At 37.1% G+C, this 14,053-nt stretch overlaps 1 protein-coding gene across 3 annotated transcripts in view; it reads left to right on the top strand.

Moving 5' to 3' along the window:
• Positions 1-14,053, top strand: part of EPHA6 (EPH receptor A6) — a 932,172-nt gene that overhangs the window by 906,972 nt on the left and 11,147 nt on the right. For all 3 annotated transcript variants that reach the window (XM_050778969.1, XM_050778968.1, XM_050778970.1), the window contains one exon: positions 5,582-5,775. In XM_050778969.1, coding sequence (XP_050634926.1) covers positions 5,582-5,775 — 194 coding nt within the window. The remainder of the gene's footprint in view (positions 1-5,581; positions 5,776-14,053) is intronic.

The following is a 14,053-nucleotide window of genomic DNA, read 5'->3' as shown; positions in this document are numbered from 1 at the left end:
CTAATTCCTTCTAACTTTTCATAAAAATTATCATTGCAGTCATTTTCATATTTTTTCACATTATTTTAATTTTCTTCTTACATTTTAAAATAAGGGTATAACCTTGTATAACTCTTCTCCCAAAGGATGACAGCCTACAAATATCATAAAACCAAACTGTTACAAAATTCTCTCTAGTTAATTGCCACCCTTTCATATCCTAAAACAACAAACCTCAATTAGTCTTTTAGACAAGGCACCCCATATGCTGCTCCCTGTCAGTCCTTAATTAGGGAATCAGAATATACTTCTAAAGCAAAACTTTCCACAAAGGAAATGTTTATGAAGATAAAGGTTAATATAGGATTTCTCAAGCTTCTCTGAAAATTCAGCTTTCATAAATCACGTATGTCAATTGGCACTCCATTCTTTGACTTAACAAGGCATTGTGCTAGATGCTGGGAACACATGGAACAAAGAAACAGTCACTGCTCTGGAGGAGCTCAGTGCCCCCAAGCTGAGAGACTACAAATGTTTTGTACTGGCTGGAGCCAAAGGTAAAACGGGACACAGCAAAGGTGAGGACTGAGAGCCAGGCACATGGTGAGCCATTGCAGAAATTCAGATATGGGAGAAACATGATCACAGGTCTACTTCAGTAGGATTGCTTTCATTGCATCGTGGGGGATGATTGGTGGAGGAAAAGGAGAAGCGAGGAGACCAATGGGGAGGCCTTTGCAGTGATCAAAATGGGAAATAAATCATTTGAAGACAGAATGAAAAATGGAACAGATTTAAATTTTATGAAGGCGGTAGAATCAGCATGATGAGTTAATTTTGAGCAACAGGAAAGGCAGAGGCCCAGATAACTCCCTGACCACTAACTTGAATCACTAGAAGAATGGCAGTACCCTTCCTAAAGGACAAAAATCCCAAAGGAGGAGTGGGTTTAGTTTTGCACAAAATAAATCCAAGATACCTTTATGAAGTGATGTATCCTATAGGTGATAAATATAGAAATCTGGAGAGAAAGCTGAGCTAGAGCTGCAGACATGGAGACCATAAGCAGATAGGTGAGATAGGTGATAGTGAAAGCGTGGAGTATATAAGTCCCACAAAGAGACCTCAAGGTCTACTTCTGGGGGAATGAGTCAGAGATGTGGTGCAAGACTCAGGACAGATTTTATCTACCACTACTGTGATCGAGAGGCTATCATGATGATAATATTAAGCTATTATTCATGAAATTACTTGCTATGTGATATTGACCCAATCTTTTAATCAGTTTGAGCTTTGGTTTTCTTACCTATAAGATGTGTACAATCATACTCAAATAATAAAGTATTTTGAGACCTAAATTAGGTAAACTGTGTTAAGACACCTAGCTCTGAACTTGACACATAATAAACTCTCAAAGGTATATATGTTGAATCTGAAACCAGAAAGCTCATAGAAAATTGAACTCATCATCACTCCAGTCCCAGACTTGCTGCTTCTCCTCTGTCCTCTCTCTTTGCCGGCTGACGAGGCCAAAATTCTAGAAGTTGTTTGTCTCCTCCCTCTACTTGTCACGTCTAATCTCAGCCCAGTCCTGTCAAATCAGTTCACTTCTTGAACACCACAGCCATTGCTTCCACTAAGGCCTGGACCACTGCAAAGCTCCTTCCTGGATCCTTTGACTCCCCAGTGCACTCTCCGCACTGCAGCCACAGTGAGCTTTTCTAAATGGGAAATCTAACAAAATTTACTTTCTAAAATTCTTTTCCCCTTTGTGTAAAGTCTAAGTTTATATCATGCCAAATCCTTCGTGATCTCAAGAAACATAATTTTACATAACCTCCCAACCTCAAAACTCACCATTCCTCTCTTTGAAGACTATTCTAGCCACCTAAATCTACTCGCATTCTAGATCACATCTCCTTTCCTCAACCCGCCCACTTGGCCCTTCACCCTTTCACATACCCCTTAAGGTCCGGTCACCTCCTGCGAGAAGTCTTCCTGAGGCTGGGTTAGGTACCTCTCCCACACGCTCCCAGAACAGCCTGTTCTATGTGGCACTTCTCATATTCATAGTCCCTGGTCACTCTCAATAGATAATGCATTTCTTAAAGACAGAGATATACCTGACTTGTTACGTTATCCCTTGAACACAGAATGGTCAATAGTACATAGTAAGTGTTTAATATCTATCTCTTTGGATGAATAAATTTAAAAATCTGTTAGAAAGATACATCTTTTAAGCAATTTTGTGAATTACTTTAAAAAATATAAATTTCTTATCAGACTACCTTTGAAGACAGTTTTCAGATGTGTGATCTCGGGCAAGTTAAACCTCTCTTTATGATTATTTGTCTGTAAAATGGAGGTAACAATTATACCTACCTCATAAAGTTATTGTGAGGATTAAAAGAGTTAATACATGAACATCGTTTAGAACTGGCCTTGAAAGTACTCAAGAGATCTCAATAATTGCTAATAATCTGTTTTTATAATGTCACTATCGCTTTATTGTTACTCTTTTCCTATGAGATGGGTCCCTTTGTGTTTGGCACCTGTCATGAGCCAGGGCTCAGGACAGATTTTGCAAGGTTGTAAGTTAAAGAATTGAGGAAATGTAAAAACCAGAGATCAGCAAGAAGAAAAGTCACGAGTCTTCTGATCCTCCCACTGTCCCCACAGAGAGGCCGGGACCACATGCTCTACTGGACGCATTGTGGGTAAAATTTCCAGGCAAAGGAACCTACCTGCTCGTCACTCTTACAAGGCATGCATGAGAGCAACTTTGCCAAGAGGCGTAAGCAATCTAGCATTCTAGATTTGGATGCCAACCGTCTACAGGAGTCATCTGAAGCTGAGGACCTGGGGCCAGTGGAAAATAGTAACCCTCTAGATAGGAGTCAGAAGCCACAAGTCTTACAGGAAGCTAGGTTTTGGTCAAGTACCTACCTCTTAGAGAAGAGCAAGCTTCCAGTCTCATCTGGCTTCTTATCCAGGAAACCCAGAGCGAGATTATGAAATCATTTTCAGACAAGGCTGCTTGACGCAGCAGTTTTTAAATCAACAACTTCCTTCAGAGAGGACTTCAAATGCTGTCATGTTTATACTTTGAATCTATTTTGAATAGGTCTAGACACTAAGTTTTCTAAGAATCTGCTCCTCTATCAAGACAAATCCAAAAATTTCTTCTAATAGCATTTGTTTAGGTCAATTATATTTATTAATGTGTCAGGCAATATACTAAACGATGAGCACAGAAAATTTAGAAGTATAATTCCTGCTTTCCAGTATGTACAGCCTGAGATGAAAGGCAGATAAAAAATTACACTACAATGTCATGGATGCAGTTGTAGATACATGCACAAGACTCAGAGGCATTAAGAAATGACTCTATTCAGTTTGAGATTATATTTTGCAAACTATGAAATAAATAATTTTTGTTTACCCAGAATATTAAACTTAGGATCCGAGTAAAAATGTTGAAGTCCAAATAGCAGATGCCATGACAAAAGATAGCATGGTAATCACTACTAAAATTGTATTGGGTGGTAAGAAATTGGAGAGGAAGATGTTATAACATGAGAACTAAAAAGCATTTCTGGGGAGTGGTCAGAGGAAAATGTTGTAAGTTAAAAGGAATTTAGTTCAAATTTCAACCCTGCCACTTACTAGCTATGTGAATTTAGGCAAGTTTCCTTATTCCTCTGAGTCTAAATTGTCTCATTTAAGAAATGGGGATAATAATATCTACCATATTGAGCTATTTTAAGCAGTAAATGAATAAAAATATGCAAAGCACATAGCACATGGTAGATAATAAAGGGAGCTATTTTTTTTCTAAGAATATAACCTCACTTGTCACCTATTTTATTCCATGCATTTATAATTAGATAACTGGAAAATTGACTATCAAGCACTCCTAGAGTGGGATTTCAGCACTGTTTTATAACGGAATTCTATCCTATTTTTCTCAGTTACTTCTCTGGGCTATACGCAATAGTTTTGATGCATTGCAAGTGTTTTACACACATCCTGCTTTAATAAAACGTGTAACAAAATCTTAAAATCCAAGCCTAGTTGGTAGTAAAAGTAGTCAGAAAACAGATGAGAAAAATCCTGTTCAATAACAAAATATAAAATGAATAGAAAAATGCTAGTATCCTGACAGGCTAAAGTGGTCTGGTCAAAAAGACAATGATGAGATTATGAGAAATTCCCTATTACTAAAAAGCTAAAACTTCGCAGTTAAGAGGTTCCTGAAGACATATTGTTCCTTTTTTACAAACAGCCTCTAACATAAATTAAGAATATGTTAGAGTCATGTCCAGTGGTGTAAATTTAAAAAGAAATCAAATTGCATTTTTATATTTCTGGTTTTTGGTTTTTTTTTGAGAGGGACAGAGGAGGGGGAAGTTAAATTTTGCCTGTCTTTAAATATTAGTCTGTTCCTCTGTTTTCCAAACTCAACAATGGTGACAATAAACACTTTCTTTTGTCTTTTCCCCAGAGACAAGAATAAATGTTCACATGAATACTTTTGAACATTTCATAAAAACCTAGGCTATATAAATTCAGGGTCAGTATTATCATATTGCTAGGAAGGTAGAACATACACTAAACAGATGAATTTCCTGCCTTATCTTGTGATTTCCTTAAGTACCAAGAAAAATAGTTATTGTTATCTTGTTACTCTTAACTTTGGTCTCTTATACAGATTCCTTTCCCGAGAGCTGCACCATTCCATAGAGTAGCCATTAGACACATGTGACTATCTACATTTAAATTTAAATTAATTAAAAGTAACTGAAGTTGAAAATTCAGTTTTTTCATTCTAGTAGCTGTATTTCAAGTGCTCATTAACCACATGTGACTGTGTGCTACCATGTTGTAGAGAGGGAACATTTCTGTCATCACAGAAGTTCTGCTGAAGCACACTAGCTCAGAGGACATTCAAGCTCATGCTCCTATTGCCCTATAGCCTTAGGTTAGCCAGTGATAGCATTTTAAGGATTAAATGACCTTAGGAGTTATAGGAGTATGACTTAATAATCAGGTCAGTGTCAGACTAAGGGAAAGCTAAATGTAAGAGAATAGGAACTAAATCAGTGATGAAGAAAGAAGGGATGACAGAAACAGAATACACATTGACATTATTATAAAAGGATAAAAAATGACTCAGGAAATCAGTGCTTCAGCAGAATTTTTCTTAAAATTTTTACTTAAGACATTTGTTATATGTAATTTGCACTAAATGCATCAATCACAACACTGACTTTCTGATGTTCTAATTGGGTTTTGAGATGTTCCAGCTAAGTCACACAAAAAAGTTATTTCTTAAGGTTGTAATGAACTTAACCTCCTCTATACTGGTAGCACATATTTTAAACATATTTTCCTCTCATAGGGGTGAGCAGATGCTTTGGAGCTACTTGCAATTTTTGTTCACAGCTTTTGTATTTATCCTTATGTAGGTCCTTGTACTCACAAGTAGTTGTCATGCTTACCATTATTTTGGCTTCTTCTGCTTGTATAAAAAGAAATTATAACATAGCATATGTATTACTGCCTAAAAATAAGAGAGTAATCTGTATATGTTTGCATTTAGGTCATTCTGTCCATTGAAGAAGGGTACAGACTTCCAGCTCCCATGGGCTGTCCGGCATCTCTACACCAACTGATGCTCCATTGCTGGCAGAAGGAGAGAAATCACAGACCAAAATTTACTGACATTGTCAGCTTCCTTGACAAACTGATCCGAAATCCCAGTGCCCTTCACACCCTGGTGGAGGACATCCTTGTGTAAGAGGCATAATGTTGAGCTTTTTCCTCTTGACGATTATAGTTTCTTTCAGGCTATAAATAAGAATAACAGGTAAAAAGGAAAATAATGCCTTGATAACTGTCTAGTTGTTGACTTTGTAGAAACCATATTTCATTTATCAGCAGAAAAAGAGAATTATTAACATTAAAGTAAAAATGGACTCTTTTAAAACAAGATAACAGATTCCCCTTTTGTCTCTCTCTAATCTTTCTGAATTACTTTCTTTATATCTTGTCCTGTTTGGGTCTTTGATATTTACATAGCCTTTTAAAATCGATTGATCCTTCCTTACCTTTAGAAGTAGAGAGAGAGAGACAGAGAGAGAGAGAGAGAGAGAGAGAGAGTGTGTGTGTGTGTGTGTGTGTGGGCAGCCCCTTTAATTTTCTTGCCTATTCTATGTTCTGTTCCTCAATTTGAAATGGCAAGCCAGACAGGGGCAATTTGTGAATCAGCCCAGAGGAAGGATATTTCCTGCTGATATGATCACATCTAGTTGTTGTTACTCTCCATTCCAAAACCAGAAAAGAACAGATAACAAGACAAGAAAACGGAGGCACTCATACACCATTTTGTAAAAGTCAGTAGACCTGAGAAGACCTACTCACCTCCCTGTGAAGTGCAATTATAAGAAGAAGCGTAGAAAAAAAAGACTATCTTCTATGTCTGAAAATATTACATTTTGAATATCATTAAGTTTAAAACATTTCTTCATTTAGGAAACATTGGACTTAGAAATCACCAACGTATATCCAAAGCTCACCTTCTTCACTCAGGGGATGGCTGGGGGCTATTCAGACATTCAACTTCAGATCACAGGTTCAAGCCAGTGCAGGTTTTCAGTGACGGTAAGGCCGAGGCTCTTCAAGGACTATTTGAAACAGACCTCAGTTCACAGCAGAGCACTTAAGAGTTCACCTCTAAATCACTAATTGGCAGCCTCAGTAAAGTGAAGCCAAGCATGAAATAGCTAGAGATTAAACTATTACTCTGGCCCATCTTCCCTAAAGAAGTCCAACACAGGAAACAGTAAAGGAAGGAAAGGCACTTTGGATTTTATCATGAAAGCGATGGACAGCCATAGAAGGATTTTAAGCAAGGGAATAGCGTGATTACATTTGCATTTCTGAAAGATCACTCTAGGGACGATTTACACTGTGAGTGCAAAACAGGGAACAAAACTGGAAACAGAGACAGTTTTAACGTTTTCAGTAAATAAAGCTAGAAAAGATCAGGACTTCTGAAATGGGAATGAGCTTGGGGGTCAGGAGATAAGAGAATTTTATTATTATTATTATTTTCTAATAATAAGTCATAACATTTATTATTAGGAAAACCAATGCATCTTAGTCACTGATTGAATATGGAAGGATGGAGGAGAAAAAGAATCAAAGATGTTTGTCAAGTTTCTTTCTTATACCAGCTGGCTGATGGTATTACCACAGAGAGAGGGAGAGGGACAAGTTTTTGGAATAGAAATGAGACCATTTTGAGCATGCTGAGTTGCAGAAGCCTGTGGGACATCTAGACAGTTATATTTATAGGTTGAACCTAGGTAAAAAGATCTGGGCTAGAGATGTAGATTTGAAGATCATCAGCATATAGATTGTAGCTGAAGCTTTAACTGTAGTTAAGATAGCTCACAGAGAATATAAAGAATGCAAATAAGTAGTGGAAAAGATGAAACCCTCTAATTTAAGATATGAACTGAACAAAAAGTACCCAAAGGAAACTGAAAAAGAGAAGCCAGACAAGTAATCAGGAAAACAGGGAAGAGCAGTATCATAGAAGCCAAAAGAGGAGAGCGTTTCAAGGAGTATAATGTCCAAGGCCTCACAAAATTGCAGTAAAATAAAACATGAAATGTCTCCATTGGATTCAGCAATAAGACATTCAGGTGTGCATGCACAACCTTTGGTACAGCATTTTCAATAAAGTTGTGTCAGACAGATTACAATAGAGGAAGAGTGAATATGAGCTCAGAGAAAGGAGCAATACATAGTACCAATTTTTTTCAAGAAACCTGTCTCTGATGAGAAAGAAAAGTAGTTAGAGGAAATGTTTCTTGGTTTTTGTTTTTATATCAGCTATTGAGGTGACTTGGTCATGCTATAGTATTAAGGAGAAGGAGCTAGTAGTGAGTCTGCATTAATGGAAGAGGATACTGGCATCTGTAAACTGAAATCCTTTAATCTGGGCCCCTCGTTGTGGTTTAGAGTTAACAGAATCCACAATCAGTGCCCATCAACAAAGCTCTCTGACTGTGCTATAGCTATAGAAGCAGGCATATAAAAACCTTTTTGAAGAAAAGCAGATAAAACAATTTCCTCTCTGCTTTTTCAAGATTATGAATGATCATGATATTTGGAAAATATTGATGAAGAATCTAAGATGAGAAAGTGTCAAAAAGTAACAGGGATCCAGAGGTCAAGTCAAGATGAGAGGGTGTATCTGGGGGCCAGAGGTCTGTGACTTAGTGGGCCGTTCAGCAGTCTAGTGGAAGAGCCCCATGAGTGGCGAGCTCTGCCACAGCTCTGCCGCACGCAGGCCAAAAGTTGGGTGCTTTATACCAACTTGGCACCTTGATTCAATTCTAAAGTCTGATCTCTGGGAAACCCAATGGAAGTTTTGTGACTGTTTTGCTATCCTTGTTTCTGGCAAAGACATATGTGCTACTGTTTTTGCCATTAATATAATATACTTTTGTTTAAAAAACAAAAAGAATCAGTGTTCTAAGGTTCACATGCCTGAACCTTTATCAGCATTCTCATTTTCACAGCAGCCTGGATGGGTTCTCCTGCTCCACTCTCTTACCTCCAATACCACTCACCCACTCTGTTCATGATTCCAGAGAGCTGAGACTGTTTAGGGAGAAGAGACATGATAGATTAAAGGATAGCCATATTAGCTAAAGAACGCCAGGTTTGTTTTATGCTCATAAAACTGACACTGCTTCTCTATCTCCCAAATCGCAGAGCCCAGTTGTCTGCCCCAGAGTGATGTTGGATTAAGGAAACATAACATATGTAGAATTTCCATCTTTTCTCCTATATCTCTCAAACCTGAAAAGGAGTCCAGGTGTATAATCCACAGCAACACTTTTCAAATTCTCCTGCACTCTCCTTTTCTGTAGCATCCCCAACCCCCAGATTTCTCTCATACTTATATGCTGATATTACTCTCTCATCTGCTAGGTCCCCATGGTTTTTATTCCATTCTAATTGCTTTTTTCTCAAGACTCACCTGAGAAGTTGTTATCCTTTCTGTTGACAGAATAGTAAGAGGGGAAGAAATTATAGTGACAGAGGGGATGAGGAAGGCCATGAAATCCACAATTTAATAATTTTATACTAACATATTGAAAATTTAATAATTTTATACTAACATATTGGAAATTTCATAAACCTGTATATGCAATCGTTCCTCTCAAAAGTCAGAGTACCTAAATTGAAAAGATGTTGGTCAGAGAAGGCTTTCATTATTTGGTGCAGCAGTTACCTTTTCCTTTCTGCTGATATTCTTGTGCCTGACACACTCCCATGGGAATATTCAGAGCTCTGTGCAGTTCCCAACATGCTTGCTTTCTCTCCTACTCAAGAAAGTGTATAGATATACCATATAAGTGAATGTGGCAATATTATAAGCATAACCCTAAATCCAACTAACAGTAAAAAACTAGTTTGCAGGACCACTGTATTAATATAAGCAGTTATCCTTTCATAAATGTGAATTTCAAACTACCCTCACATTCATTCAGTTTATAATAATGCCTTATAACTGCCTTTCAAATAATTATTTGTAGCTGTCATGTCATGCACAGCCCTTGGGAGAAACGACTCAGCTTAACGCCAAGGTTGTGTGTAGAACAGCATCTGGAGTAGTGCCTGGCCATGCACTTTAAAACACCTTTTTCTCCCTCTCCACTAACCCTCAGGACCAACCTTGTAGCTGCTCCCAACCCCAAGTATTTTCCCATAGAGTCCAAGATTAGGTCTGGGGTCCTATAGTTTAATAGCACAAAGTGGCTTGATAATTACATGGTGACCCTTCACCCAGTCCTACCTCCCCCACCCTCACCCACATTGTCCTACACATTTGTTCTGCATTGTCTTCAACCCTCGCCCCTGATTACTCCACACACTGAAGTCTACTGAGTGCACCAGGCCGTAGTCAGCTGGTCAATATCCTTTAGGACAGAGTTTCAATGTAATGGGAAAATAATGCTTTCTTCTAATCCCTGCTCCAGGTCCCCAGCGTGTCACTGACAAAGAATTTGACACATTAGGGGCTTCTTGACTATCAGCTCAAATGTCATATCAGGGATGGGCAGTAGTTGTCCAGATGGACAATGCCAGTCTATGATAGTCGGCTACCTCAGAAATAATGCTTTGCCCAGGCCAAGACACCATATGTACTGTATATTGTTACTACCCACTGGGCCATAATTAAGGATCGTATAAGACTTTAGCTATTAGCAACTGCAACTACCAGCTTCTGTAGTACATATTAGTCTATCTTGTAACTTTAAAGCACTTGCTTTCCAGTAATATGTGAATCATGAAGGTAGGGAAAAGCCCATACCAATACCATTATTTAGAACCTCTTCTTTAAAAAACTGTGAATAATGCTGTAAGACTGAATAGTACTCTCTCTCTCCACTTAGCAAATTATGCACCAATAATGCTGTCTTATGAATACAATAACTTCCAACATTTTGATGTTAAATTTTCTACCCATTTTGAGAAGATTTTGTTCAATGCCACCTAGGTAATGCATAATCAGCACTTGCTAAATTGTTTATCGCTATACACCAAGTCATAGACAACTTGTTTTGTTTTGATTCTTGTTGCTGGCACTTTTAAATATGCTTTTCATGACAGATAAATAACTGGCTGGCCAAAACCAATGTTGAAATTGAATAATAAGCAAAGTTCTGTGGAAGGAAGACAGAATATGAAAGATATATCAGGAGATTTGAAACTTCCACCTGCCCATTAGAAAAACCTAAATTCAGCCAGGCTCAGTGGCTCACATCTGTAATTCTGACCCTTTGAGAGGCCAAGGTGGCAGGATCACTTGAAGCCAGGAGTTCACCAGCATGAGCAACAAAATGAGACCCATCTCTACAAAAAATTAAAAACTACAATTAGCCAGGCATGGTGGCACATGCCTGTGGTCCCAGCTGCTTGAGAGACGAAGGTGGGAGGATCGCTTGAGCCCAGGACTTCGAGTCTGCTCTGCACTATGATCATGCCACTACACTCCAGCCGGGGCAACAGAGACCCCATACCAAAAAAACGAGAAAAGAAAAATAGAAAATTCCCATAAACTGCTGGCACAAGATCTTTATAATACAATATCAATATCCGTATTAATACTGATACAAACTCTTAATATATATTATCAACAATAACTATGATTGCCTTTTGTTGACAGCCTACTATGTGTCAGTTGTGGTACTAGGGGCTTTTATTGGTTATATCACTTAATCTCACTGTTGTTATTCCCATCTCTCAGAACGGAAATGGAGACTTAAAGAGGCTAACTTTCCCAAAAGTACACAGCAATAATGAGTAGATCAGGAATTTGAAGGCCACTAACTCCATAGTCCTTATTCTTTCCAGGATACAACATAGAATCACACACAAGGGCAAGATGTTTGCTAATACAACCCTGCTTCCAAAATATGATTATAAGAAAAGGGGGTACATTTTCACATTTCCAGATAGATTTTGTCTGGACTAGTCAAAATTCATAGATGGAGTCTATTAAAATTCAAAAAACAATTTTTAGTGGAGAGCAGCCTGTTATTTTGTCCCAGTAGGCAAATAATAGAATGTAGAGAATATGACCTTAGTCATGGGAATAAATAGAAAATACACAGTCCGTATATCCCCCAGACATCCTCCTACAATGCCCAGCCACTTGAAGAACATTACTTGAAAAAGGAAAGTAGTAATAGCAACAATATAGAGAAATGAGGAAAATATGGCAGTAACATCACATAGTTCCAGAATTACGTCCTCAGACATTTCTGTAGATTGAATTTTTCTGGTGCTGGCAAATACGTTTTACTTCTTTTTCTCACTATGGCAGACATTACTAATCATCACAACACTCTCCTGCTGAGCCCAGACGCTGCCTTAGTATCCTTCTCATGACCACATTTTGACAACCACTGCCAATGAATTGCAGTTGGCATGTGACATGAAACCTATTTTCTGATCCTGGATTATTTCCTCACAAAAGTAGGCTTTTCTTGAGGTTCAGGGATCTATTACTCTGGCCGTAGGAACCATGTGCTGGGTACTCTACTGGGAATTATGGGGAATTTTTTATAAGTATTATCCCTGCTCTGCATCTGTTCCTCTTAATGTTCAAACATATCTGCAACTTTAAATTTTGCTGTGAAATTTTAATTTTCATTCCTTCATATTTTTCACTATTTATCAGCCTTATTATGTTTACATAATCATATAAGTAACAAACAATTGAAGACTTACTGAAAATAAAAGACTGACAAAAAATAATTAATGTCCTTAACACTGTGGAGTTAGACTGTTTAAAACAGATATATGTTACCCACAAGCACAAAATATCTATATCTATATCTATATATTTCTATGCATTTGAGGTTTTATAACCCTTTGAGTAAAATTACACTTTAAAAATGTTTTAAATATCGAAATTCTTTCATTAATTTAATGTGTTCACATTGAATGTTAGCCTTAATTGTAGAGAGGACTTTTTAAAAATATATGATTAAGTAAATGCTTCTTCAAAGGGTTTGTAGATAGTGTATGTATGACAAAATTATTTCATGCATTAAATGGATAGTGTGAAGTGTAGTCCCTGAGTCACAAGATGAGGAACTCATGTAAAAGCAGCCATATTGCATTAAGTCAATGTGCTGTTGTGGCTCTAGGTCTGGTTATAATTGCAGGTGAACCCTTAACCCTATGCTACCCAACTCCAGCTATCACTGCCTCTTTCTCCACCTTGAAACCTCTAACGACAGAATAAACAAACATTTTCACAATAGAAGGAATAATTTAAATAAACAGCATCTTATTTGATAAGTTGACAACTATATCAACAGGTACTTATTCTTCTAGGTTTTTGATTTATTGGAATGATATGAAAATATTCATCATGAATCAGCCATCATGTTACGGACCAGACTTTTCTGTACAGAATTTAATATTCGAGTCTGAGTCATCATGTATTTAATGAACTCCTATAATGTTTTCAGCATTATGTGAGTGCCTACATAAAATAGAAAGATGTGTTCCTGCCATCAGGGGGTTTTCACTTATTCTTTAAACAATTCTTCTGTCTTATGAATTTTTCCCAAAGAAGTTACTCAATTGAAACAAAAAAAAAACATGCTCTTAAACTACATACTCACGTCTACTAAAAGACTGTTGTTAGCAACCTAAGAGTCTAACTTTAGAAAATTACAAATTATTAAGCATCCACATATAGAATATTACGTACCCATTTGAATATGAAGACTATTGAAACATGGGATACATTCATGAATATATGAAATGAAGGCAATATAAAATAAAATGGACCCTATCTGCATATTTCTGCTAATCATATATACATGTACGAGCTAGGAAACAAGAAGTTGTGTTAGAGTGTAAGAGAAGAAAAACCTTTAAGCATGTGAGGGTGTCTGTCATATTAAAACAGAATCTTAGCTTGCAATAGTGTTTCTCAAAATAGAACCTTTCTTAAATCATTTTAGTATGTCCATTGCTATCATATATTTATATGATGAATATGAAACATGGAAAACTTTGAGGACAAAACACTTCTTGCCTTTCAATGGTAGTATTGATACACATTGATGACATATCTAAGGAACTTCTAAGTTAAAATGCTAGCACTATTGTGAACTCAAAGGACTCATTAGAGTAAAAACTTCTGGACTCTTACCAGAGCTATTCATTTTTTAACATATTTTATTGTATTTAAATTTTATATTTATTACTATACTGTAACATTACCTGTAATACCTATGCTCCAGCCCTTTCTATTATCTAAATTGACCATAATTATACCTGAAATTTCCTAATTCTACCCCCATTCTCATTTTTCTGAGGAAAAAGTTGATCCTTGACCTTCTATTCCACAATAAGTATTTTTTTAAATGTGAGCTGCAGGTTTGGCTCTAAAGATATTTCTCAGGTGGGCAGTACTCACTAATCACCAAATAGCACAAATTTCTACATGCTCAGCAAATAGCACACT

This window comes from Macaca thibetana, chromosome 2 (assembly GCF_024542745.1).
Source record: "Macaca thibetana thibetana isolate TM-01 chromosome 2, ASM2454274v1, whole genome shotgun sequence".
Taxonomy (NCBI): Eukaryota; Metazoa; Chordata; class Mammalia; order Primates; family Cercopithecidae; genus Macaca; species Macaca thibetana.
The sequence above is the reverse complement of the archived record's forward strand: the minus strand, read 5'-3'. Positions and strand labels throughout refer to the sequence as shown.